This window comes from Artemia sp. Qi Xiang Cuo, chromosome 8 (genome assembly GCF_049724085.1).
Source record: "Artemia sp. Qi Xiang Cuo chromosome 8, ASM4972408v1, whole genome shotgun sequence".
Lineage (NCBI taxonomy): Eukaryota > Metazoa > Arthropoda > Branchiopoda > Anostraca > Artemiidae > Artemia > Artemia sp. Qi Xiang Cuo.
Window position 1 is genome coordinate 53,570,674 of NC_142801.1, and position 25,040 is coordinate 53,595,713.

At 35.3% G+C, this 25,040-nt stretch overlaps 2 protein-coding genes across 4 annotated transcripts in view; both read right to left on the reverse strand.

Annotated features, from left to right (window-relative positions):
* The window catches only part of Alh (coiled coil domain containing protein Alhambra), a 68,064-nt gene extending 64,149 nt beyond the window's left edge, over positions 1–3,915 (reverse strand). For all 3 annotated transcript variants that reach the window (XM_089093014.1, XM_089093013.1, XM_089093012.1), the window contains exon 1: positions 3,715–3,915. In XM_089093014.1, coding sequence (XP_088949140.1) covers positions 3,715–3,823 — 109 coding nt within the window. In that variant the 5' untranslated portion in view covers positions 3,824–3,915. The remainder of the gene's footprint in view (positions 1–3,714) is intronic.
* A 6,111-nt stretch (positions 3,916–10,026) lies between these two features.
* LOC148949564 (uncharacterized) overlaps positions 10,027–25,040 on the reverse strand; it is a 120,548-nt gene continuing 105,534 nt past the window's right edge. The window contains exons 3-4 of the mRNA XM_089092729.1: positions 11,195–11,335; positions 10,027–10,191 (exon numbers count right to left, since the gene is read on the reverse strand). Of these exons, the coding sequence (XP_088948855.1) occupies positions 10,027–10,191; positions 11,195–11,335 (306 nt within the window). The remainder of the gene's footprint in view (positions 10,192–11,194; positions 11,336–25,040) is intronic.

A 25,040-nucleotide genomic window follows, 5' to 3' on the forward strand; every position in this document is an offset into this window, starting at 1 on the left:
CTATGTACATGCATGGGTATGTTAGTTTGTTTGTTTTTTTCCAGCTACTTTGTATGGAAGGGGTGGTTGTAGTAGCTCTGGATGAGCCAAATTCAACTAGAAATTGAAAGTTCTAGTGTCCTTTTTAAAATGAATTTTAAGTTATAGCATTAAAATAAAAGTTCAAAATAGGGATAAAATCCTTTTTTAATAGACAGTGTATAGAAATTCACAAAAATACCAGATATTTTGGTCACATATACAGTGACCATCATCAGTAGTAAATAGCACCTTTTTAAATGAATATACCTATGCATATGCATCAATGGAGATAGTGTTTAAATAAGAAAACACTATTACTCCAGATAAAATACTGATTACATTCTGCTTGAATAAAAAAAAGACAGGGGATGTGTCTTGTTTAATTAGTAGAGATTAGGGAAGCAAGATTATAAAATCTCTCTTTGTAAGATTTGGGAACATTCATACACAAAACTGTCATTTTTTTTCAGGGATGAATGGATTTTTTTCTGGTGGATGAAGGCACTGATTGAACTTAAAAGAGGTATCCTGTGGATTCAAAATGTAATATGGGGCAATTGTTTACATTGATGGAGTAAAGTTTACAAGAAGTAAATTTACTGAGCAAAAGTTATTATGCTGCTAGTACCAAAGTTTCTATACCCAAATTTAAAGGCTTCTCTTCCTAAGGACAAATCCATCTTTCTTCTAGGATTTAGTGTCATACACTTAGCCAAAAATTCCTTGATCAAGTCTAATATCTCTAACCAAAAACTGTGGGAAAACTGTAATGGTAGTACTTATTAGATTGGAAAAAACAATGAACAGCTATTCTTTTAACTATCTTAGAAAGTAGTATTAGAGCTAGGTAAAGAACACTATAAGGAAAGGACTCAGAGCCTAAATTAAACCTTGGGAAGGTGTTTTAAAGTATTTGTCTCTGTTGGTTCTCTCTCCAAAGGATATTGACCTTTGGAGACTTGAGGTGTAAAGAGTTACTGTAAAAATAACAGTTTTAGAAATTGACCTTTATCACAACCCCCCCCCCCTGAAATGTTTGTCTGGCTCATAAAAACATAACAAAAATGGATATGCCTTGTTTTAGTTTGCTTTGTGTAACCCCCCCCCCCCCACATTTAAACAAAATCTTTGAGTAAATCCCCCTGAAAACAATCCTGGCTACAGCCTTACCTGTTTCCCTTAGAAGTAGTCTATTCAACTCCTGAATTTTATCTCAAGAAAAAGAACAACTTACAATAGGCCTAGAAACAAAATATGGGATCCAATTTCAAATTGCCAATGGATAGGCCTATGCTAAATTTGGTAATTGACCTTTATCACAAATGAGGTCCAAAAAAAGAGTTTTGAGCCTGACAACATTGCTAAATCCTGATTTAATACATTGTGAAGAATGTGGAAAATATTTTTTAGACTAAACAGAAAATCCTAATATGACTTAAAATCATAGGCTAGCCTATTAAAATAGAATTGAATTTTCAAACCTGAAGTCAAATCAAAGAAGATTCAAAGCCAAATTTAGTTAAAATTTCCCCCCTAAGTTAAGGGGTGCATTGTCAGAAAACTGAATAAGATATTGGGAAAGGGAGTAAAACAAGAAATTTACTGGTATGCTACTAGACTAATTTATTTATTTAGCATAGGGCCGGTTTCCAAGGGCTTATCCCGGGGGGGGGGATTGCCCCCCCCTCCCCTGAAATGTTTGTCTGACTCGTAAAAACATAACAAAAATGGATATACTTTTTTTTCTGTGTACCCCCCCCCCTTCAAACAAAATCTTTGAGTAAAACCCCCCTGAAAACAATCCTGGGTACAGCCTAGCCTTTTTCCCTTAGAAGTAGTCTATTCAACTCCTGTATTTTATGTTAAGAATAACAAGAACTTACAATAGGCCTAGAAACAAAACATGGGATCCAATTTCAAATTGCCAATGGATAGGCCTATGCTAAATTTGGTAAATTTCAAGGTGGCTTTATATGAATTATAAAAGAGCCTAAAAAAAAGCATCAAATGAGGTTTTCACTTTCATCCTCACTAAATTATGGTAAATGTTTTGTTGTTCATATTATTGACTTATGAATAAAGTAAGCATACCACTTGATGGCTTTTTTATGCTCTTTCCAAATATAACGATAAATAAAAGTTCAAATAGGGATAAAATCCTTTTAATAGACAGTGAAATAGAAATTCACAAAAATACCAGATATTTCGGTCACATATACAGTGACCGTCATCAGTAGTAAAACTCATCAGTAGTAAAAGGATTTTATCCCTATTTGAACTTTTATTTATCGTCATGGAAAGGCAGTGTGGTCTCCGAAATTATCTACGTCAGATTTATGGGGATGATTTGACCAAAATTGTGAGTAAATATATAAACACTAAAAAAAAACAAAAGTTTTACTACTGATGACGGTCACTGTATATGTGACCGAAATATCTGGTATTTTTGTGAATTTCTATTTCACTGTCTATTAAAAGGATTTTATCCCTATTTGAACTTTTATTTATCGTCATGGAAAGGCAGTGTGGTCTCCGAAATTATCTTTCCAAATATAATAATAATTTTTGTTGGAAATGAATTTTTACCCACACCCCTATATATACCAATTCAATGTATATATTTGCACATTAGGGGGGTGGGGGAAAGTTTAAACTTACCTCTCATTTACATCAGAAATAAAATTTACCCCCACCCCCTGAATGTGCCAATAGCCTATATACCCTGAATTGGTATACATAGGGGTGGGGATAAAATTCATTTCTGACAAAAATGATTATTATATTTGGAAAGAGCATAAAAAGGCATCAAGTGGTAGATTTACTTTATTTGTGAGGCAATAATATGAATAATGAAAAATTTACCTAAATTATATGGCCCACTGCAAATTTACCATGAACTTTACAATAAGTATAAATAGGTATTGTTCAAATATATTACTCTTGAACAACCTATTTATAAACTAGTGATATGTTTTTAACCACTTTTTAATAACTAAACTATTGCTGATAACTTCTTTATGTGGTGGCAAAAATGAAATATCTTTGGGGCTCCTTTAAGAGCTTAAGATGCAATTGGCCCCAGAAGCAATTATTGAATTATGAAATTGCATAAAAAGAGGTATCAAATAATGTTTCACTTTCATCCTAGCTGAATTATAGTGCCACCTCGAAATTTACCCTAAATTTGACCCATTAATAAACCTATAGTATAGGCTATTAATTCTGGTAGGTCAACTCTTTAGCCTATGAGTCTTGCAAGCCACCATGCAAAAAGTGGGATATCATAGCCTAGTAGCAATACTACTTTGCAGTTTTCAAATTTGTTGGCAGAAAATGTATTTTACATAGGCTATACAAATACTTTTTTCTCAAAGGAAAGCTGTCAAAAAAAGTTGTCAGCATTGTCATAAACTTTCTAATAATATTCAGTGTGACAAGCTTGATAATGCTTACTGTATTTGGTACTGATAAAAAAATACAAGTTGTGCTGCTAAAGTGTAACCAGCTTTTGGAATTCTGCAAGCCTAGGCTGATGGCAGCTTTAGAACTTTTTCCATACCTGCTTGCAAGCTCATAATCCAGTCTTTTAAGCTATACTTAATATGCAAACAGCTTGCAGGAATACTTAAGTTTATAGGCCAACTTGCAAATTTATTTAATAGCTCAGTAGGCTAGCAAAGCCAGGTAGCCTACCTTGGTGCACTGCCACATTGCAGTCACTTCCATCACAATACACCAGAGGATTTTCATTCCACCCTTGCTCATCTGCACAAACACAGCACCCTCCAATAAGTTCTTTCATTGCAAATGAGATTTCCAGGGGGTAATTGGCTATTTACATTTTAAAAGCATTGCTTTTTTGTTTGCATTTCTTCTGCAAAAACATAGTAAAAATTGGAATGGCTTCAGCTGGGAAAGCCGTTTTAAGGTGAAAAAGGTTCTGCTTGTTCTGGTGCTGGCCCTTGTGTCGAAAATTATTTCAACTTCCTTATCTACTATGAATTACTGTGAAACTACTATTTCGTACGTTTGTCACCGCTAGTGACTTATTACGACGTCCAGTGGCTATTTTTCTTGCTTAGATTTAAAGTCTCGTTTGGATTTTTATTAGTGGTTTTCTAGAAATAGTTATTTTTCGCTTATATTAGCGGTCTTTTTAATAGTTAAAAAAAATTAGACAGTAAAAGTCTATAAAATCTGATTCAGAACAAAAAATCGTATTAGTATGCTAATTTTGAAAATACAGTCTGCAAGCATATTTTGCAGTAAAATAAAATATGCTTTTCTTCTCATTCACGCGGCTTCTTCCTTTAAAAACTAATATGTCTACTTTTTTACTAATGTTTTAAAAACAGAACTTTCCAAAACAAAATTCCAATAAAAGTAAAGAGCTATATTAAAACTTGAGATTAGCAAAAACAGAACTCTATAATATATTACCAACGACGAATAATTTTTCTCAAAGAATAAACGAAACCAAAAACAAACAGAAATTAAATAACAATATTGAACATAAAGCGATCAGATCCTGATATAAAACTTAAACCTCTAGATTTTTCGCATGCTGACAACTGGCCTGAGTTGCAAAGGTACCAATATACTGTTTGTATGCCTTCAGCCGGGAGTGCAATACTTGTTTTAGGGTAAATCATTTTACGCTCCCTATTTTTTATGCCAGCTTTTTATGGGTACCCATTTAGAGCTGGATTGGCTCTAGCCGACTTTTTAGAGTAACACCATTGATCCCCCGTCCCAAACCAAATAATCCAGCGGTAGCAGGACTTGAACCCCTGTCCTCAAGATTTAAAGTCTGGAGTGCTAACCAGTTGGCTAGGACGGCTCCAACTTACATAGTTGAGTTACACATACTAGTGACAAAGCTGAAAAAATAAAGCCTAAAAGGAATAGAAATAAAACTGAGTGCTCAATTCAAACTTAAAAACCAAACGGAAACTACTAAAAACAAGAGTTTTGTTATTTCCCCCCTTTCCTTAGCCGTAAGCGTTCCGAAGTCCATTCGTCTTTTGCGTTTTAATGAAAACTATATTTATTTAGAACAGTGCGTATTTATTTTCTAAACTATTGATGACAAATAAAAATGAAATAAAACCGCTGTAGTAGTCAAAATGGTTGGAGACTAAAAATTAAAATAAAGTGAATGTTCTGTATAAAACGATATTAACTACTGCTAAATAAAATCATGCTTTTATTTTGACAGGAATTTTTATTTATAAGTGTTTGTATAGTGAAAAAAAGTATAAAATATATTTGGTCTTCAAAAAAGCACAAATGACGTAATACAATAATGAGTTTCACTTGAATTTTAAGTTTGACTTGAGTGCTAATTTCAATTCCTACCCATTTTAGGATTTACTTTTTCATTTTTATCAGTATCCATTACCTTTGTTTTCGACATAATTAATTATTTTAATTTCTGTTCGTTTGGGGTTTCACTTTTTCTTTGACACTAACTTCTGGTTGTTTTAAGTTTGAATTATCCTATGACTTAATTTCTGCTCATCTTAAGTTTCAATATGGGTCCTTACTTTTCTTTGAGAAACTTCTTTTTTGGAAGCTTTTTTAAAAATTAATTTCTGTTTGTTTTGATTGCAAAAGTTTCATTATTTGTTAATATTATGGACACTTCACCAGTCCTTCTGGTTTTCAGCTTAAGAATTACAATATCGGATACTAATTAAAACTCTTAAGCTGCATAAATTGGTCTGAGAGTTGGCTTTGATTGTGTTCAATATAATTACTGCATAAATTTTCTTGGATTACACTGTTGGTTCAACAGTAATTTGAAGAAAATTTACTCGAAAGAAGTCTCCTGGGAGAATGTGGAAAACATACATATGATTGAGGACGGAATAAGTGAATAAATATATATCATAGGCACCATTGAGCTTTCATTAGTTAGTACTCTTTAAAATCTTTTATTTATAACTTTGACGTGAGCGTTTGCTTGGAATGGTGTAGAAAAGATGGCATTCTGACATCATGCATCCAAGTGATAACTATCGGTTAAGGTCAACATCCCCAAACCTAATAACCTGGCAGTTCTTGAGATATTTCACATAAGCCTTTTAACAATGGGGATGCATATAGTGTCTTTTGATTTATCTAAATACCCCCTTCACCAATCCCTGAAAATTTTCCACTTAATACCCTCACGGTTCGAGTTTGGCAAAAACAGAGAAACACAGGAAACATACAATTTAAAAAATAAGAAAACAAGGGTAGTTTTTGACCCGTGGAAAAAAAGCATAAAGACAAAAACAGATATTTGAAATGGGCCTTTTGGAGTGAAAATTAACAAAGCAGAAAAACCAGCAGATTCTAATTTACCGTTCCTGAGATATTGTATATACGCCCTGTTAACCACAAAGACAGGCATAGAATCTTTGGATATTTTTCAACAACCTCTTCAACATTCCCTGAAAGATTTAACTGATTACCTTTAGCCATTCTTAAGATATTGCAGGTACGCTCTTTTGACAACCTTAACTAACATGGATTCTCTGGATTCTGTTTTAGAAAAGCTCAGCAATCCGAATACATGCCCGGCAGGTCTACAACGTAGAAAATAATCCGAATATGTTCCTGCCCAGATTATGTTCCGGAACATATAAAATATGTTCCGATTGATGAAGAGGACGCGAAAGTTTCACTGAAAAACACAAACTAAAATTGTAGACTTCAAAGCAGCTTTTGATTCTATAAATCACATATTGCTCTGGCTGATACTGAGTACCACAGGCCTATCCCATAATTATTATTCACTTTTCAAAAAGCTATACGATGGTGCGGAGAGTTGCGTGCAAGTCAATTGAAGACGCAACTCCTCATTCTCAGTAAATACAGGTATCTGGTAAGTTTGCACCCCGATCCCAAGCTCTTCAACTTGGTGATAGACTAAATCCTGACTTGCACGACAAATCGCCCTCGATTCTGTCTTCAGTTTGGAGACCAGGTTCTTACTCATGCTCAATTTGCTGATAAAGGCGCAGATGCTAAAGGAGAAAGCGTGGTACTTGCAGGCCACGATGTCCGCAGGGTTTCTGATTCGGGTATCCATGCACAACTTCTTGTCTCTGCGTTTAAGAGAGGTCTTGACAGATCTATAGTTGCTACTTATAGGAACATGTATTTTAAGTTGAAGGTTAGAGTAAGGGTAGTGAATAACCAGAGCCCGACTGTATCCGATTTCCTCATACCAGTACGGAAAGGCATTCGCCAAGGGGCTTTATCATCACCACCTCTTTATAATAACAGTATCACCGAGGCTCAGAAGCAGGTGAAAGCGTACTTTATTTTTCGTGGAACTGATTTGTCTCCTGTTAATTATGCCGATGACATTTTAAATCTGAGTAAATCCGTCTGTGGCATGAAGCGTAATTTCAGAGTTTTGTCAAACGAATATGCTAACATAGGCCTAGAATTCAACTCCAGCAAAAGCGAGGTGATCGTCTTTTATTGTCGTAAGAAAGAGTTGGCGCCTGTCATATTTGCACTAGGTAGTAATACAGTTACTGCTGCAGCGTCAATGACTTACCATGGTTTGCCAATTGGGTCTAACCTTAAAGCTACCCGGTCCTGTCTAATAAATGATCTCAAACAGAAAGTCCGAAAAGCGTATGGGACGATTTTGTCATGCAAACGCCTATATAACCGCCGCATTGTAGCACGAATCTTCAAATCCTTTGCCACCCCTCATATCTTAGCTTTGTCACCTTTCTGGTCTTTGTTTACTTTTGATGATAAAAAAAACAATCCGTACAGTGTTCTTTAAGTTTGCAAAATATCTGCTCAGCCTTCCCCCCTTGGCGAACAAACTGCCAGATTTCAGCACGTTACGGACTCGATGGCCCCTTCGTCGTGATGGCGACCAGGAGGGAAAAGTTCCTGAAGTCCTTAGACCCAATGCATAGTATGTATGAAGCAATAGTCAGCAATGTATAATGGTTGTCTTTTTATGTAAATAGTTTCACCATTGTTTTTTTTTTTTTTGTTATTGAAGTATTAATTTAAGTTGCTCGTTTGTTCGATGTGTTTTGTTGTTTTCTTTTTATTTTCCCTCTACTTCATTTTTACTTTTTTGTATTGTTAAAGATGAGTAATAAAAATCATTCATTCATTTATAATATTGCCTTAGTCGCGGACACCATCGAAGAAAGTCAACAAAGCTTCCGCGTGCTTTCAGAAGAAGCATCGGAAGTTGGTCTGCGCATCAACTGGCAGAAAACCAAAGATATGCCCATCAACCGTTCCACATCACTCTCTAATGTATAGGAAGTCAACATCTGGAGCAGCTCAGTAGATTTGGCTGAAGACTTTACTTACCTGGGATCTACACTGTTAAGGGATGGCTCGATCACAAAAGAATTTACATCTCGAATAACCCATTTGGTGAAAACCAAATGTAAGCCGTCATACTAAAATGCATATTTAAATGGCTTGACTAAGCACCGTGCTACTGTATAGAGCAGAGACATGGCCAGCCGAGATATCTCTTTTCTACACTGTCTATTTTGCTCAGACCAAACATCGTCAAAGAATCGAGTCTCCTCTGGAATGATTTTGTTATCAACCAAACTCTCCTGTTACGTACTACACAAAGTATGTTTACGCCGCAACTTGCCAAGCGCTGGTAGGACCACCTTCATCGTCTGCCACATGAAGCTCAATATTGAGTGTTATTTGACTTTGAGACCACATATTGAAACGTCCTCCTGCTAGCGGGAGGACGCCCACCCGCTAGGAGGGAAGATAAAGCCAACGAACTCCTTGCCTAAGCCCACGTCCCAGTAGAAGAAGCCGGAAGAAGCCCAATAGAAAATCTCTATGCCTTCCCAAGGCCAGAACATAATTTGCACTTTACTGAAAAAAATACAAATGAATGTGCATTGTCAGTTTAATATACATATACTGATATTTATTAATCAAAATATTAATATTATTTGATTTATTGATGTTATAAAAGTAAAAACAACTATATTTTTTTCGGTAAAGTGCAAATTATGTTCTGGACTTGGGAAGGCATAGGGGTTTTGAGCCCTACTCATGTTAATTTCTGCTCATTTTGAGTTTGACTCGGTTGTTTATTGTAATTTCTATTCGTTTTGGGCTTCATTTATTTATCGATGCTGATTTGTGGTAGTTTCACGCTTGGTAGATTACTTAATTTTATTTTTGCTCATATTTGGTTTAATGGAGTTCTTTATTTTTCTTTGAAAAACTTATTTTGTGGAAATTTTTTATAATTAATTAAAAAAAAATATATATTCATAGATGCCGTGTGGATTTCCTTCATTTTATCGTTACATGAAAATTAAAATGGCAAGAAAATGGTTCCCAGCTAAATTTTTCCCAAGTTACTAATTTGTAGCTTTTGTCAATTAATCATACAGATAGAAAGACTGGATTTTCAAGCTTCCTCCTGTTTTCTAATTTCAAGAAACAAACTCTCAAATCTATACTCTGATTGATCAATCAATTTTTACGTTTGAAATTTGAAAATTGTTTAGTCCAAACAATTACAAACGGTATATACTGGCACTTACTGCAATATTGTTTTAAGTCTTGAAAATCCTCAAAAACGGAAGAACGTCGGATATATATCCATTAAGATTGCCAACATAAGTTGTCAGAGGCATAAACGGGAAGATTCTATTTCAAGTCCGTTTTCTGCAGACCGAATATTCACAAAGATGATGACATTTTTGTGCTCGGGCTACACAATTTCCGGCAGGACAAGTGAAATTCTAGTTCTATCAGAACTTAGCTCAACACAAGCTTCGATCGCTTCAGGTAGTAAAAATAGATGAGAGAAACAAAAAAAAAATCAATATCATTGCTGATGTTGTGGATAGTTATAAAAAGTAAGATTTAAAATCTTACTCCTATAAAAAAGTAAGATTTAAAAATGTTTGTTTCTCAAAAACAACTTTTATGAAAATTTCACAACCGGTATGAGCTTTATCATTGAGTAGCTGCATAATTGGCTTAAATTTTACCAGTGGCTTGGTATTTTTTTGTATAATAGCCTAAGTTTCTTAATTCTTCTTCTATGAATTGTAGCTCATCTTCAATCTTCTCTCGCTTGGCAACTTCTGACATCTTTACCTTTTCCAGTCGTTTTCTTAAATTTGTCCATGATTTTTGCAGGTCCTAAAAAAAGTGAATTAAAAAGCCTTGGAAGTAAATATGGTACTTGTATGATATAGGCTACCCCCTACCTATTATTCTTTCAGTATGTTTCTCTGACGCTCAATCCTAATAAAATATATCAAAGTAACACTTTAGAAACAAGTTTGGGCTATATATTTGCACGTTAGGGGGGGGGGGGTAAAGTATAGCGGGTCTGCATGCCTAATGTGTTAGGTACAATTATTCTGCATGTTATATAGTAAGAATTCTTTTCTGACTTCACACTGTCCAATACTCCCCCCTCTCCTCAACCCCCCTCTAATGTACAAATATATAGCCTAAACTATATGTTTTCCATCTATTCTGTCACTTCTCTTTGTCTTGTCTCATGCTAAGCTGAAAAAAAAAACTAACGAAAAAAACGGTTTTATAATGCGCCAAGAGTAACTGTAGCGGTAGGGTGTTTATTATACAAGGACCGTAAATATTTACAGAAAAGGTTAATTATCTTATTAGATTTTACCCTAGGGTCTCAAGATTTTATATATTCAGGGGCGTCGCTTGGGAGGAGCAAGGGGGGAGGGGTCAGTGCCCCCCCTTTAGTAATGTGGAGAAAATAATTATTATATAGCCCATGCTCCTTGAATATCCGAAAATAGACCCCTCTTGCCCCTCCCCCCAATGAAAATGTTGTAGATTCGCCCCTGTATATATTGGTATGTCAGACTTTGTCTGCTTATTTTGAAGTTTAAATTTGAAATATTTGTTTTATTTCAGTTTTGAAACTATAACAGTGGCAAGAACAGAAATTTCATTTTGAAGGAAATCCAAGTTTCTTACCAAATCCACCAGCAGTAAGGAAATTATTACAGTCATCACAGCAAGCTGAAAATAAAGGGGTAGACAACAAACCGCCCTGAGGAAAACATAATAAAAAATGGTAAATAAAAGATGCAGCATTCACCATTTTACGTATTTAGCATTATAAAAATAGATGGGACACCCTGTTTCTAGACATACTTGCCTTTTTGTAAGTGCTTATCATTTTCTCTTGTTCTTCTTTTTCTGTGTTGACTCTCTCCAATTCGTGCAAATACTTCAATTTAGCATTTCTCTCTTCCTCCTGTTTACGACGAACCAAATACATGGGTAAAGTACCATAGTCCTAAAATAATAGAACCATTGTAATTTCACGCACGTTTTTGAAAGTGATACAGCATAAAATTTAATTTTTCAGAATCTCAAACTAGGTTTTTTTTTCAGAAGAGAGATGAATTTAGTGTAATAAATACGAAACAGTCCAACAACACTGCTGTTTGAGTTCTAGCTGATATGGGTATGTCTGATTGAAAGTATTTGTCTTGAAATTAGTTTTTTTTAATATTAATTGAAAAAACTTTTTCCACAAAAATAAGTTTTTCAAAAAAAAGTAAAGAACTCCATTAAACAAAAAATGAGCAAAAATAAAATCAAATAATTTACCAAGCGTGAAACTACCACAAATCAGCATCGATAACTAAATGAAACCCAAAACGTACAGAAATTACAATAAATAACCGAGTCAAACTCAAAACGGGTAGAAAATAGCATAAGTTGGGCTCAAAACCCCTATGCCTTCCAAAGGTCAGAACATAATTTTCACTTTAACGAACAAATATAAATTTTTTTAATTTTATAAATTTAATAAATCAAATAATATTAAAATTTTGATTACTAAATATCATTATATTTATATTAAACTGACAATGCACATTCATTTGTATTTTTTTCAGTCAAGTGAAAATTTTGTTCTGGCCTTGGGAAGGCATAGGTGTTTTGAGCCCAACCTATTTTAATTTCTGCTCGTTTTGATTTTGACTGTTCGTTTTGGGTTTCATTTATTTATCGATGCTGATTTGTGGTAGTTTCACGCTTGGTAGATTATTTGATTTTATTTTTGCTCATTTTTTTTAATGGAGTTCTTTACTTTTCTTTGAAAAACTTATTTTGTGGAAATTTTTTTTAAAATTAATTTTTGTTTGTTTTATATTGACATAGTCTTTTCAGGGAAAAAGAAAACAATACTTTAAATCTTTTCGTTTTTTTAAGACTTTATAGTTTGGCCTGCTACTTGTATAATGGAAAAAAAAAATTCAGAAATTTTTAACAACATACACCCTTTTAAAAATATGGACACAAATAGCACTGTTTAATTTAGTTTCATACCTCCTCTAGTTGACCTGAAATGGAAAACCTCATACCATTCGCAAAAAAATCTGTTTACTCACTTTGATAGCTTGGATACACTTACGCTATTTTGATTTGGTTAAATTTTAAGAGAAGAAGTAGCCCCAAAAATTTTAACATAATACCCTCATTCGTTCTTGGGATACTGCTGAGATGCCTTATTGGGAATTAGCATTAACACAGTGCATTTTAATTTAATCTTAAGGCAACATTTAGCTTTTAAACTTAATGGGCAAATAGTAGGGTGGGCTTGGGAGGGGGATTAGTTGCCCTCCAATCACTTTCGACTATTAAAAAGAGCATCAGCCCTTTATATTTTCAATCGAATGAGCCCTTTTCGAAGTTCCTACGACAGCTTCTTCAATACGAAGTGCCCTAATCTAAACAACAACTACAGCACCAAAAAATAATACATTATACCCACATCAATCTTTACTTTAAAAATGTACAGTCTTCCAGTCACTTTTGACTATTAAAAAGGGCACTAGGCCTTTCAATTTCCAATCGAATGAGCCCTTTTGGAAACGACAACGATTTCTATAAATACCTTATATGCCCCTATGGCATAAATTAGAACCCTTACCCTAGGGGCTGTTAGGATGGTTGTCAGCCTCAAAGACCAAATTTCCAGAACTTTCAATTACGTTGAACAAAATGGCTATCTCAAAATTTTGATTGAATGTGTTTGGAGAAATGGCGGGTGTGAGAGGGGCGTTAGTTGCTCTCGAATTACTTTCAACTATTAAAAAAGGCACTAGCCCTTTCAATTTCCAGACGAATGAGCCCTTTTGAAGTTTCTACGACAACGCTTTCAATAAAAACGCCTCCAGGACATACTTTACAACCTTTGCCCAGAGGAATGGGGGGGGTGTCATCCTCAAAGACCTAATTTCCAGAGATTTCTACTACGTTGAACAAAATGGCTATCTGAAAATTTTGATTGGATGTGTTCGGAGGAATGGTGGGCGTGAAAGGGGGCTAGTTACCCTCCAATCACTTTCGACTATTAAAAAGGGCACTAGCCCTCTCAATTTCTAATGGAATGAGCCCCTTTTGAAGTTTTTACAACAACCCTATATATAGAAACCTTATATGCCCCAGGGCATAACCTAAAATCTTTGGCCTGGGGGCTCTGGGGGGTTTGCCATTCTTAAATACATAATTTCCAGAACTTTTAACTACGTTGAACAAAATGGCTATCTCTAAACTTTGATTGAATATTTTTGGGCAAATGGTGGGCGTGAGAGGGGGGTTAATCACTCTCCACTTACTTTCGACTATTAACATGGCAATTTCAATTTTGAAGTTTCTACATAAACTTTTTATATAAACCTTATATTTCCAGGGCATAACTTACAACCCTTGCACGGAGTTGAGGGGGTTATCATCCTAAAAGACCTAATTTCCAGAACTTTCAACTACGTTTTACAAAATGGACATCTCAAAATTTTGATTGAATGTGTTTGGGAAAGTGGTGGACGTGAGAGGGGGGTTAGTTGCCCTTCAATCACTTTCGACTATTAAAAAGGGCACTAGCCCTTTCTATTTCCAATTGAATGAGGCCTTTTTGAAGTTTCTACAACATCACTTTCTATAAAAAGCCTTATATGCCCCCAGGGCATAACTTATAACCCTTGCTGTGTTTGGGGAAAAGGTGGGCGTGAGAGGGGGGTTAGTTGCCCTCAAATCACTTTCGACTATTATAAAGGACACTATCCCTTTGAATTTCCAATCGAATGAGCCCTTTTTCAAGTTTCTACGACAAATATTTAAATAAAAACCTTATATGCCCCCATTACATAACTTATAAAACTTGCCCTGAAGACTTTGGGGGGGGGGGGAGTGTCGGGCTCTAAGGTATAATTTCCTGATCTGTAAACTTTGTGGAACAAAATGGCTATCTCAAAATTTTTATTGGATGTGTTTGGGGAAATCGTGGGCGTTGAAGGGGTGTTAGTTGCCTTCCAATCACTTTAGACTATTAAAAAAGGCACTAGCCACTCCAATTTCCAATCGAATGAGCCCTTTTCAAAGTTTCTATGACAACTCCTTCGAAACGAGGTGCCCTGGTATGAAAAAAAAAATACATTGTGCCAACATCGTTCTTTACTTAAAAGCGCTATTGCGCTGCCTATGATAATTTTTTCTGATAAAAGTAAAGAGCGGTGTTGAAACTTAAAACAGAAAAAAATTAATGTTTCGCACTTTGTGCAACATATTTTTGTAAAAACTGTTTCAAATCAACTTGCTCGTGGTATTACCCTGTATTTTAGAATTCTGAAAAAACTAGCACTCTACTGAAAAACAGGCTTTCTTGAACTTTTTATAAAAACTAAAATTGTGCAGTAAAACTTATTGATTCTAGACCGATGAAAGGCTATTATGAGCTTTATAAACTAGTCTTTCATTTGTGCAGGCCACTTAAGGGTATTTGCACTAGGTTCTCAGAATTCTACAAACATAGGGAAATGACATAAGCAATTTTATTTGGAACAGTTTTTTCAAAAAGATCCTAGATTAGAAAAAAAAGTTTTGGGATTTTTCATTAAAAAATTGAAAAAACCAAAAAATCGCCCCTAGATGTTGAAAAATGAATTTTGCCCCCCTCCTACTTCTGCAAATTTACACCACTGTTGCAAGATATAAAACATAAACATCCAAACTTATTAAATAATATTGAATTACTATTCCTAATTATGGTTTTACTCCAAAACAATTTTCAGCGTACTTAAACATATAAGATCTATAAATATATTTTGGTAGCCGCGCGTACGGAAGGTCATTCAAATTCAAAGCTGATGGGTGCGAAACCTTTCGTTGGGGATAAAATTTTTGCATACGGTAGTGAATTGGATAAGGTGAAAGACATTGACCGAGAACAACGAAAGGTTATAGCAGTAAACCAAATAAGAACCAATAATCATCAGAGTTTTGACTTAAATCGTAATGTACACAGGGGCAATGAAGTGATGGATTATGCAAAATTAATCAGAAAAGAAGGCTCAAGATCAGTCACGCCTGGGACAGTTATTGAATTTCAGTCAGGAAAAAGTACGCGTGATGAGATGGCTAGCCCCCTTCATGATTTTAATGAACCTGGGGCATCTTACACTCGTGCAAGTCAGAGTAATCAGTGTATTTCTCGTGAGAAAAGTGAATCGGTAAATTCTGCTGCTAGTGAACAGAGTTTTAGAAGCTCAGCTTCTGTATTTAGTGCAGAAAAGGGGGCCAGGCTGCTTTTGTAGGTGGGCAGTACCATACACCGTTTGCCAAGAGCCTGCGGTGGATTTAGCTCAGCAGGGTCACTGACAAGGTAAAAGAAATAGTAAGAACATTAGCCCTTTAGAGCAGGATGAAGGCGGGAAAAAAAGTGCTCGGGTAAGGGAGGTGATTCAGGATTATAAATCATTTGCATCTCACCAGACAGTGAAAACCCCGGATTTTTCTCAGGAGTATCCTACTTGGGTGGATATAGTAGCACCATGGAAACAAACAAAATTGCCACAATACGGAATACAGGGCCATAGTGAGTCATGCTTACGTTTTGTAGGTTGGAATTTGGAAGGTTATAGTAGAGAAAAATTAAAAAATCTATTTTTGGTTTATTGAGATCTATTTAAATCTATTTTTGTCTTTGCTTTATTGAGACGTCGAATTCTCTTAATTATGTCTCGTCAAGTGAAGATATTGATTTTTTTGGTGGTAGGAGAAAAGTGTCGGTAAACGGATATTACGGAGGAGTGTCGGCACTTGTAAGGAAATGTGTATCTAATTTATTTCGTAAGCTAGAAAGTGAGTGAAAATTTATTATGGTTGTTTATTGTCAGTGAAAAATGTTCACCTTGTTGTGTGTGTTGTATATTTGTCTCCTAATATTATTTCTAACAGCCGTGATAAGACGTGAGAATTGATTGAAAATGAAACCGTAATTTGTTTTTCAAGGGAATTCAATGTATATACTACTACTACTACTGACTAGTGAAGAGAACGAGTTGCAGGCTGGTGAACCTCTTGTAAGTGAGCCAGGTCAGATTTTTTGATTGGAGAATGAATGTGAGTATATTTTCCCTATTAGGAATAGTAGGGATAGGTCTCGGAAAATAAGTAGATAGGAAATGAATTTAATAAATTGTTGTAAAAAGGAGGAGTTACTAATTATGAAAGGGAAGTTGGGAGGAGATTTTGATATGGATGATTTTATATGTTCAAGTGGGTCTAGCCCGAGTGTAATTAATTATATTTTATGTAGTTTATCTCTCTGGCCCCGGGTGGTGTACCTAAGGGTCCTAGAGTGGGTTGGATCTGATCATTTGCCAGTGAGTCTTCAGCTGAGAGCGTGTACTCGACGGGCCTATAAGGGTAAATGAAAGGTCTTCGTGTGAAGAAAGAATCCGTAAACCAATTTGGATAGCTAAGGAGAAAGAAGAATTGGTTAAAAAAGAAATAGAGAGTGAGGAATTTCTGAATAATTACCACTCAATTTTGGAATTTTCAGAACCAGCTGAAATAGATCAAGCTGTTGCGGTAATTACAGATAGAATTAATGAAATCATCAGCGCGGTGTTTTTTTTTGTTTGTCTTAGACCAAGGCACCATCCTATCTCAAGATAGGAAACAATTGTGCAGACAATTGTGCCGGCCAGAAAGGATAAAGGTTTCTTCGATGAGCAATTTAGGCACAAAAGAGAAGAGATAATTAGGGTTTTCAGTCTACTTTAAGAAACAGACCCATTGGAAGAGGAACTGAATTTGCGCATTTTATCTGAATATAGGAAATTTAGGTTTGAGTATAATAGAGTTAAAAGAGTTAAAAAGAGAGAGGCAGATGAAGATTAATGAAAAAATTAAGAGAGCTTATATTGTGAATAACCCTAGAGAGCTTTGGTCTGTAGTTAAATGTTCAATCCAGGACCCGGGAATAAAAGGAGATGGCCCATAAGTTGAGACGTGGCCACATTATCATAGGCAGCGCAACAGCGCTACCCTAAGTAAAGAGCAACGTTGGAATAATGCATTTTTTTTTTACTTGTTAGTTTGTCTTGGACCAGGGCACTTCGTATTGTAGGAGTTGTCGGAGAAACTTCAAAAAGAGCTCATTCGATTGGAAATCGATTTAATTTTTAATAGTCGAAAGTGATTGGAGGGAAACTAACCCCTCTCCCTCGCCCGCGATTTCCCCAAACACATCCAATAAAATTTTTTAGATAACCATTTTGTTCAGCGTAGTTAAAGGTCCATAAATTATGTCATTATGAATGGTACCCCCCTGTGGTGACGCTTTCTAATTAAGTCAATTTGGAATTTAGTAAAATATTAAGACGCAAATACAAAAGTTTAGAAACAGCACTTTTTATTAGGATAAGGAACATATCCTGGCAGATATTTGCTTAACAGAAAATTGAGAAATTGCCACGTCTTCGCTATGTGCGTTGATTTAGAAATACCTTGGAATATTGTCGGATTATTGTAAGTGTCTAAGTATCTTATTATATATTATTGTAGATTTATGATGCTTCTGGTGTACCTAGGACAACCCGTCCCAGCAGAATATATATCTATTATCAATACCTGTACTAGTGTATGTTAACTGAATAAAAGTATTGTATTATATCCATCCTCTCTACAATCTACATTTAGTCTCTCGAATATACCCAGCTGGTACGCCTCATTAGTCAGGTCATAGCCTAAGGCACGCTACCAAAGTTTAATTACCTTAGGGTCATAGTTTATCTCCCCTATAAAGGGAGAATTAAGGCATCAACAAAAACATGAAACTAAATACGGTACCATAAAACCACTTTACCACAACTGGTGGCAGCGGTGGGATCTACAATAATATAATATATCTACACATTACCACAACTGGTGGAGGTTGCAAAAACTGGGTCGAGAGGGCTAGATAAAAATTGTAGATTGAAATAAAATGGCTTTACCTATTAACGGTACTTGAAATTGCCAAAATTATACCAGAATACGCAGGAATTTCAGATGTAGATGAGTTTATCGAAAAATTGAAAATTTTCGACGAACTAACTGAGTCGTTTGACGATAAGGTTATAGAGCAATGCGTCGTAGCTAGATTAAAGGGAAGCATCCTTAAACATGTTGAGGCAATTAAGGAAAAGGAGCCCAAGCACATTAGTACTCTAATTGAATCTTTTAAAACATGGTTCATAGAACGAGCATCTCCGAGAGGCCAAGAACAGAGGTATTGAAATTCAATACCTCAACTAGTATCAGGGAATATGCAGACAAAATTTGTCAAACTGTATGCTTACAGTTAGAGAAAGGTGGAAATGACGAGACAGTACAGAAAGTACAATTACATACTTTTATGTAAGGGTTACCAAAAAAGCTATTAAGACTAATATTATCATGGAAACCTGAGAATCTAGAGCAGGCTATGATATAAGTAGAAACAGAGGTAAAAATTGACGAGGCCAAGAAAAAGTTTGATCAGATTTCAATAAATAGCACAGGAACCCAAGGAAAAGTAAACTATGGAAGGGGACAAAAGCGTGTGAGCTTTGGGAAGCCAAATCGTGAACCAAAAGGCACGAGGAAGGTCGAAATCTCCCACCATGGACTGAACCCTCCCCATTTGACGGTATTAGATCCTTAATGACTTGGAATACCAAGTATTATGGACACCCACCTCCTCCTCCTGAGGAAAATTATAGAGCAAATAGTGGCAGGTCAAGAATATACAGAAATAGGTAGACCCCATGAGAAAGGGCAAATCACCAAGCAATATAGGAAAAGGTTTAATTGCTATTAATGTAGCAAACCAAACCACTATGCAGCAGATAGCTGGCATAGAATACGCAAAGAAGGCCAGACGTACAAGACAAGACACCAGTTCAGAGCGTAGGGGAGCAGAAATTTAGGAAGGCAGGGAACAAATAATACTTGGAAAACACCTAATAATATTCCTGAATTTAGGTCTAGAAAGCAAACGGTTAACAATGCCCAGGGTCAAAATAGTTACACTGAAGAAAACTGGGATAACCCCAGAAACATTTGGTCAAAAAGTGGGCATTTAAACGGAGAAACCAGCCTGTAAGGGTCGACAGAGCTGAATCCTTACAAAGACCCCTTTATAGTTTAGAGTGTTGAGATACAGATGCAAATAATAATAATCTATCGATTTTGCGCTGTTTTAAAATTGAGTGTTTCCGAAATTTACCGTGTCTACTGAATACGGGTGCGTCTAAATCATTAATTCGAGAGGAAGTATTTAACAGGTTTCCTCTTAGTGTCAAAAATTGCGTAAGCAGATGCCAGAATACCCTGACATCAGTAACAGGTCTCAAGCTGACAATTTTGGGGGAATTTCCATTAAAATTTATCCCAGGGGATAAAGAAATAACAGTAACGGTGATAATATGTAAGCAACTACCATTTCCTTTTATTCTAGAAGTAGATGATATAAGAAAATATGGGATCGTATGGGAACCCCTAACTGATACAATAAACATAAGCCAGCCAAATTAAACTAATAGGTAAATTTGCGTAACAACAGATAAAGAAAGTGGCGATTTGGATTATAACTTAAAAATAAACTGGAAAATCAAAATGGTAAATTGAACACCATGTTAAGTGCTAGCGACATTAAATAGATAAGAAAAAAAGGTTAAAACAATGGATGCCATGATAAGGGGATACACCCTCAAAGAATACCCCACGATTTACATGGAAAATAAAGTTATTAAAATTGAAAATGGTATCATATATTTAAAATTATCAAATCTAAGTAATACCAAAGTAAAGCTGACCCAAATAGCACTTGGGTCGGTGGAAAAGATTTCAATTTCAGAAATAAAATCCCTAAGCAGCCCAGAATTAAGCCTAAATTTCACTAGCCACGAGCAAATGGAGTCGAAACCGCAGCCGCAAGAAAAGTATAGAATGACAAAAACTGACTTTTTGCAACAATTTGATTTAAAACATTTACCAAAAAGCATAAAAACCCGGGTGGGAAATATTCTTTGGAAGTTTAGATGGACAATCGCAAGACACAAAGCGGATTACGGATTAGCTCACTTAATCGCGCACAAATTACCAACACAGGGCCCTCCAATTAAAAAATCACCGTATAAAACACCTCATCATTTAAAACCATGGCTAGACGACCAAAGAAAGGAAATGGAAGAACAGGGTATAATTAAAGCGTGTGTTAGTGAGTTGAATTATACGCTAGTAATAGTCAGACAAAAGGAAAATAACTGCAGATTATATATAAATTTTTAGATCGCTAGATGCATTTATAGTAAAGGCTGTCATGAAATCACCAGAAATTGATAAGATGTTCAATTCGCTGGGGGGGTTCAAAATACTACACTAGTTTTGACATAATAGCAGGATATTGGCAAATAGCCGTAGATCCAGAAACAAAACACAAGGCAACAGTAATCTTAGATGATGGAAGAAGGTTTACATTTGAACGTATACCTATTGGCTTACCATTTAGTCCAAACTTTTTTAGTCAACTAATGAATTTGGTATTAAAGATAACGAACCAGAAATGAAAAAAGATATCTTGGCTAACTTAGATGATGTAATTTTATTTACTGATAACCTGGAAGATCATTTAGTCGGACTTTGAAAAATACTATAAAAAATTAAAAAAGCAGGCTTAAAATTAAAACCAGAAAACTTAAAAATTACAGTGCCAAAACAAGTTTTTCCTGGACATCTGATAAACAAATTTATTATTTCGCAAAATCAAGAAAAATTTACGGACTAAGAAATAATGCAGCCACCGAAAAATAAAAAAAGGTGCAGATCCGTTTATGGTTTGTTAAGTTATTTCCAACGATATTTTAAAAATTATGCGACAATAGCACAACCTTTGAACAACCTTTTGAAAAAATCAGGCAAATTCCAATGTCCATCGGACGCAATAAAGGCGCTGAATGAAATAAAAAGGCAATTATTACTGGCGCCAATACTTAAACAACCAGATTTGTCACAAGACTTATGTTTACAAACAGATGCTTCGGGGTACGGAATTGGGTCCATATTAGTAAACATAAATTCGGAAGGAGTAGAATCAATAGTCCAATACGCCAGCCGGTCGCTGACAGAAACAGAAAGAAAATATTGAACGGTTGAAAGAGAATGCCTAGCAGTTTTAGTTTTTATAGAATATTTTTGCAAATTTTAGCTTGGAAAAAAAATTCATTTTACACGTAGACCAACAATCGCTAATTTGGCTACATACGATGCAAAATGCTTCAGCGCGGCTGATACAATGGATACTATATCTGCAAGCATATTCGCATACATAAATATATACAAAAGGCTGCACAAACATTCTGACGGCCTTTTTGTCTCGAAATCCAGACACGGATAGAAATTTATAACAACCATCTAAGACGAACTGGAAGGGGTGGAAATACTATCTAATGTAAGTATTTTGAGTACTCGAAATTAAGAAGATTTTCGTTAAGCCATGAAATTATTTTTATCAAATGATGCAGAACTGTCAAAATACTTTATACATTTTTTGACAGACTTGGATAATTTTGATCTAGATACAAGTAAAAATATTTTTATAAAATATTAAAGAGCACCACTTGAATATAGAACAAATGACTTAAAAATTATTCCAGTAATTCCAAAATCGCTGGAAGGAGAAATTTTACAGATGGCACACGCTGCTCGTGGCTGTCACATGATAGAAGCGAAAACTATTGGGAGGGTAAAAGGAAATTTTCATTTTCCAAAAATGTATTCAAGAGTAAAAACTTTCATACCAGGCTTCCAAGAGTGTGCCAAACAGAAGTCACCACCAAAGACCCCTAGGGCTGAATCGGGTCAATACCCAGCCCCTTCAGGGCTAGGAGAATTAATTTCTATAGACATTTGGGGGGCAGGAGGAAGTTTACCAGTTTCCAGGAAAGGAAATCGGTGTGTACTAACCATAGTTGACAATTTCAACTCATATTTATACGCTTTCCCAATTAAAGACGAAAAGGCAAAAACCATTGCGAAAGTTTTAGTCAACTGGCTATTTTCGGAACACGGGATTTTCCCTAGAATTTTACTTAGTGACAATGGGCCATGTTTTAGAGCCAAATTATTAGACGAAATTACGGAATATTTGGGTGTACAGCGATGGTTTACCTCCTCTTACATGGTGTCAGCCAATGGAAAAGTTAAATGCAAACAAAGGGGAATTAGCTTACATGCTGGGGATACACGCAAGGGAGGAGAATGAGAATTGGAACGACCACATACCATTCGTAGTTTTTGCAGTGAATACAGCTTGTTCACGTTCTTTATAAGAAACGCAATTTTTTACAACATCTAAGAGATCCCAGAATTTGTATGGATGAAATACAAAATAATAGAATATATTACAATCTGGATCAATATAAACAAGAAATGGTTATGCGAATGAAAAAAGCTATGGCCCAGGTTAAAGACAATTTGGAAGATGCAAAGACAGAATAAAAAGAAAAATATGACATAAAAGGCAAAAATAAGACTAATTATTGTTTAGTAGACCTGGTCTATGTACACAAAACCAATTTAGAAGGGACAAAAAATGTTAAAACCGAAATGGGACGGGCCCTACAGGACTGTAAAAATTCTATCAAATATCTTAACCTATGTTCTAAGACATAAGTATAATGAAAAGGGAGAAATAGTACACAATAATAGAATGAAAAAGGGATTTTTATCAAAAACATGGAAATCAAAGCCCATTTCTTCAGACGAAGAAATAGATGAAACCAGTAATTGCACCAGTATATATCAGAAGGCAATTGAATTCTATGACCTTTTTAACGACCACAAAGGTTGGGAGAAGTGGAAGGAAAATTTAGCCCAGTCTTGGCTACAAAATTTCCACAACAAACAAGAGAAAAAGGGAAAAGTTCAATGCTCATCGGATACTAGCGATGGAAGCGAGAGAGAAGAGCCTCAAAACAACCTACTGGTTTTAAAGATCATAAGCCAGAGGTTGAATCCAAAGAAAAAGAATTGGAAGAAACCCAAGAATTGTCTGATTTTCATACGCTAGACTCGCCTACAGTCTTAACACAAAAATGGCTTTTGGAACAAACGCCATCGACCAGACTCGAACTAACAGAATGTGAATCCGATAATTTTTCTACAGACACAGATATAACTAAACCTGCGCCATCGTTAAGAAAAACTTCCTTAATAGAAAAATTATGGAGAACAGTAAAGAAGCCAGACAGACAGCAGCACAAGTGACTAATCACTAATGAAAAAGGCCAAACGTCCAGATGAACGGAGGCTAAAGGCATTTGACGAAGCAACAAAACCACGCTGAAACTCGAAACCTTGTAAACCACATTATAGAATCCATTAGAAAACGTATCAATATTATAAGGAAGAAAGTCAAAAATTTTGAATAAAATAATTCAGGTCAGGAACTAGAAGAGGGGAAAACCAGTTTGGCGCCCAGTCGTTTAGTATCTGAATAAAGTAATGATAACCGGAGAAAAAGAAAACGAGTAAAGAGCCTCTAAAGAAATATCGACATTTTTTCTTCCTTTAATCGGTATGTTAATAACGTCAAAATTTTCTTCATAAGATATCTCGTCAATAAAATTATTAACGTAGAATTTAAACTCTAAAAAATTATTGCCCAGAGACTCGTAAATTCTTAGAGAAAAAGAAACTCATAGCTAAGTGAGATTACAACTTTACTTCGCAAATTTTGTCTCCAGGACGAAATATAACTTCGCAAATAGTGTTCGGATAAGACTTGCCAAAAATTACGTTTCATTAAAGAAATTAATTATTGTCTTGTAACTTTTAATGAATGTAGTGAAACTAATTGAATTATAAATATTTAGAATCAGCATTAAAAGGCAATTCTTTTGATATGCATGTTGAAAAAAATTTGTGGTTGTTCAAAAAAAAAATTGACGGGAATTAAAAATAATAGGAATGACAGCAAGAGTTTACATTAAGTCGACTACATGTATAAGCTAGCTGTAATCTTATTATAAATAGTAGAAGATAACAAATGAACACTTACCAAATAAGGACAGTATATATAAATAAGATCCGTAGAAAAAATTGCCACAATTTAAAACGTAAAGCACAGTATAAAACAAAGTTTTCTCGAGTATAAATAATTCCACATAATAAATAAATTCACAGCACATCATTAACAGAAATAACCAGGGCGAGGAAATTGCAGGTGAAAGACACCAATGACAAAACCATTGGCATTTAAAAATGAAAACTGCTAAACGTCTTGTCATTGGGGGGATCCACCAAGCTAACCAAATGTATATCAGAAATTAAGGTCAAACTTTAGAAGAGGTTTGAGCTGAACGTTCGGGTGAAATCCAGCAGGCTATAAAAATAAATAGCCTGTTGGTAATTTCACGCGGGCACTAAATCCAAAAGCCTGTAAGACAAGGATATAGTCAAAATATCACGAAAGGGGTAAGTATGACTGTGGTGAGAGGTTCGAAAATTCAAATAAACCGAATTTCTCAATCACAATCATACAAGTACCAGCCCTAACAAAGGAGTGAGAGGGCACAATTACACTCAATTACTATATAAAACTAAGGCAAAAATTAAACTGAGGATAAACGCCAGTCGCGAATAATATAAGAGATTATAGGGACACCGCAATGGGCACTGATAAG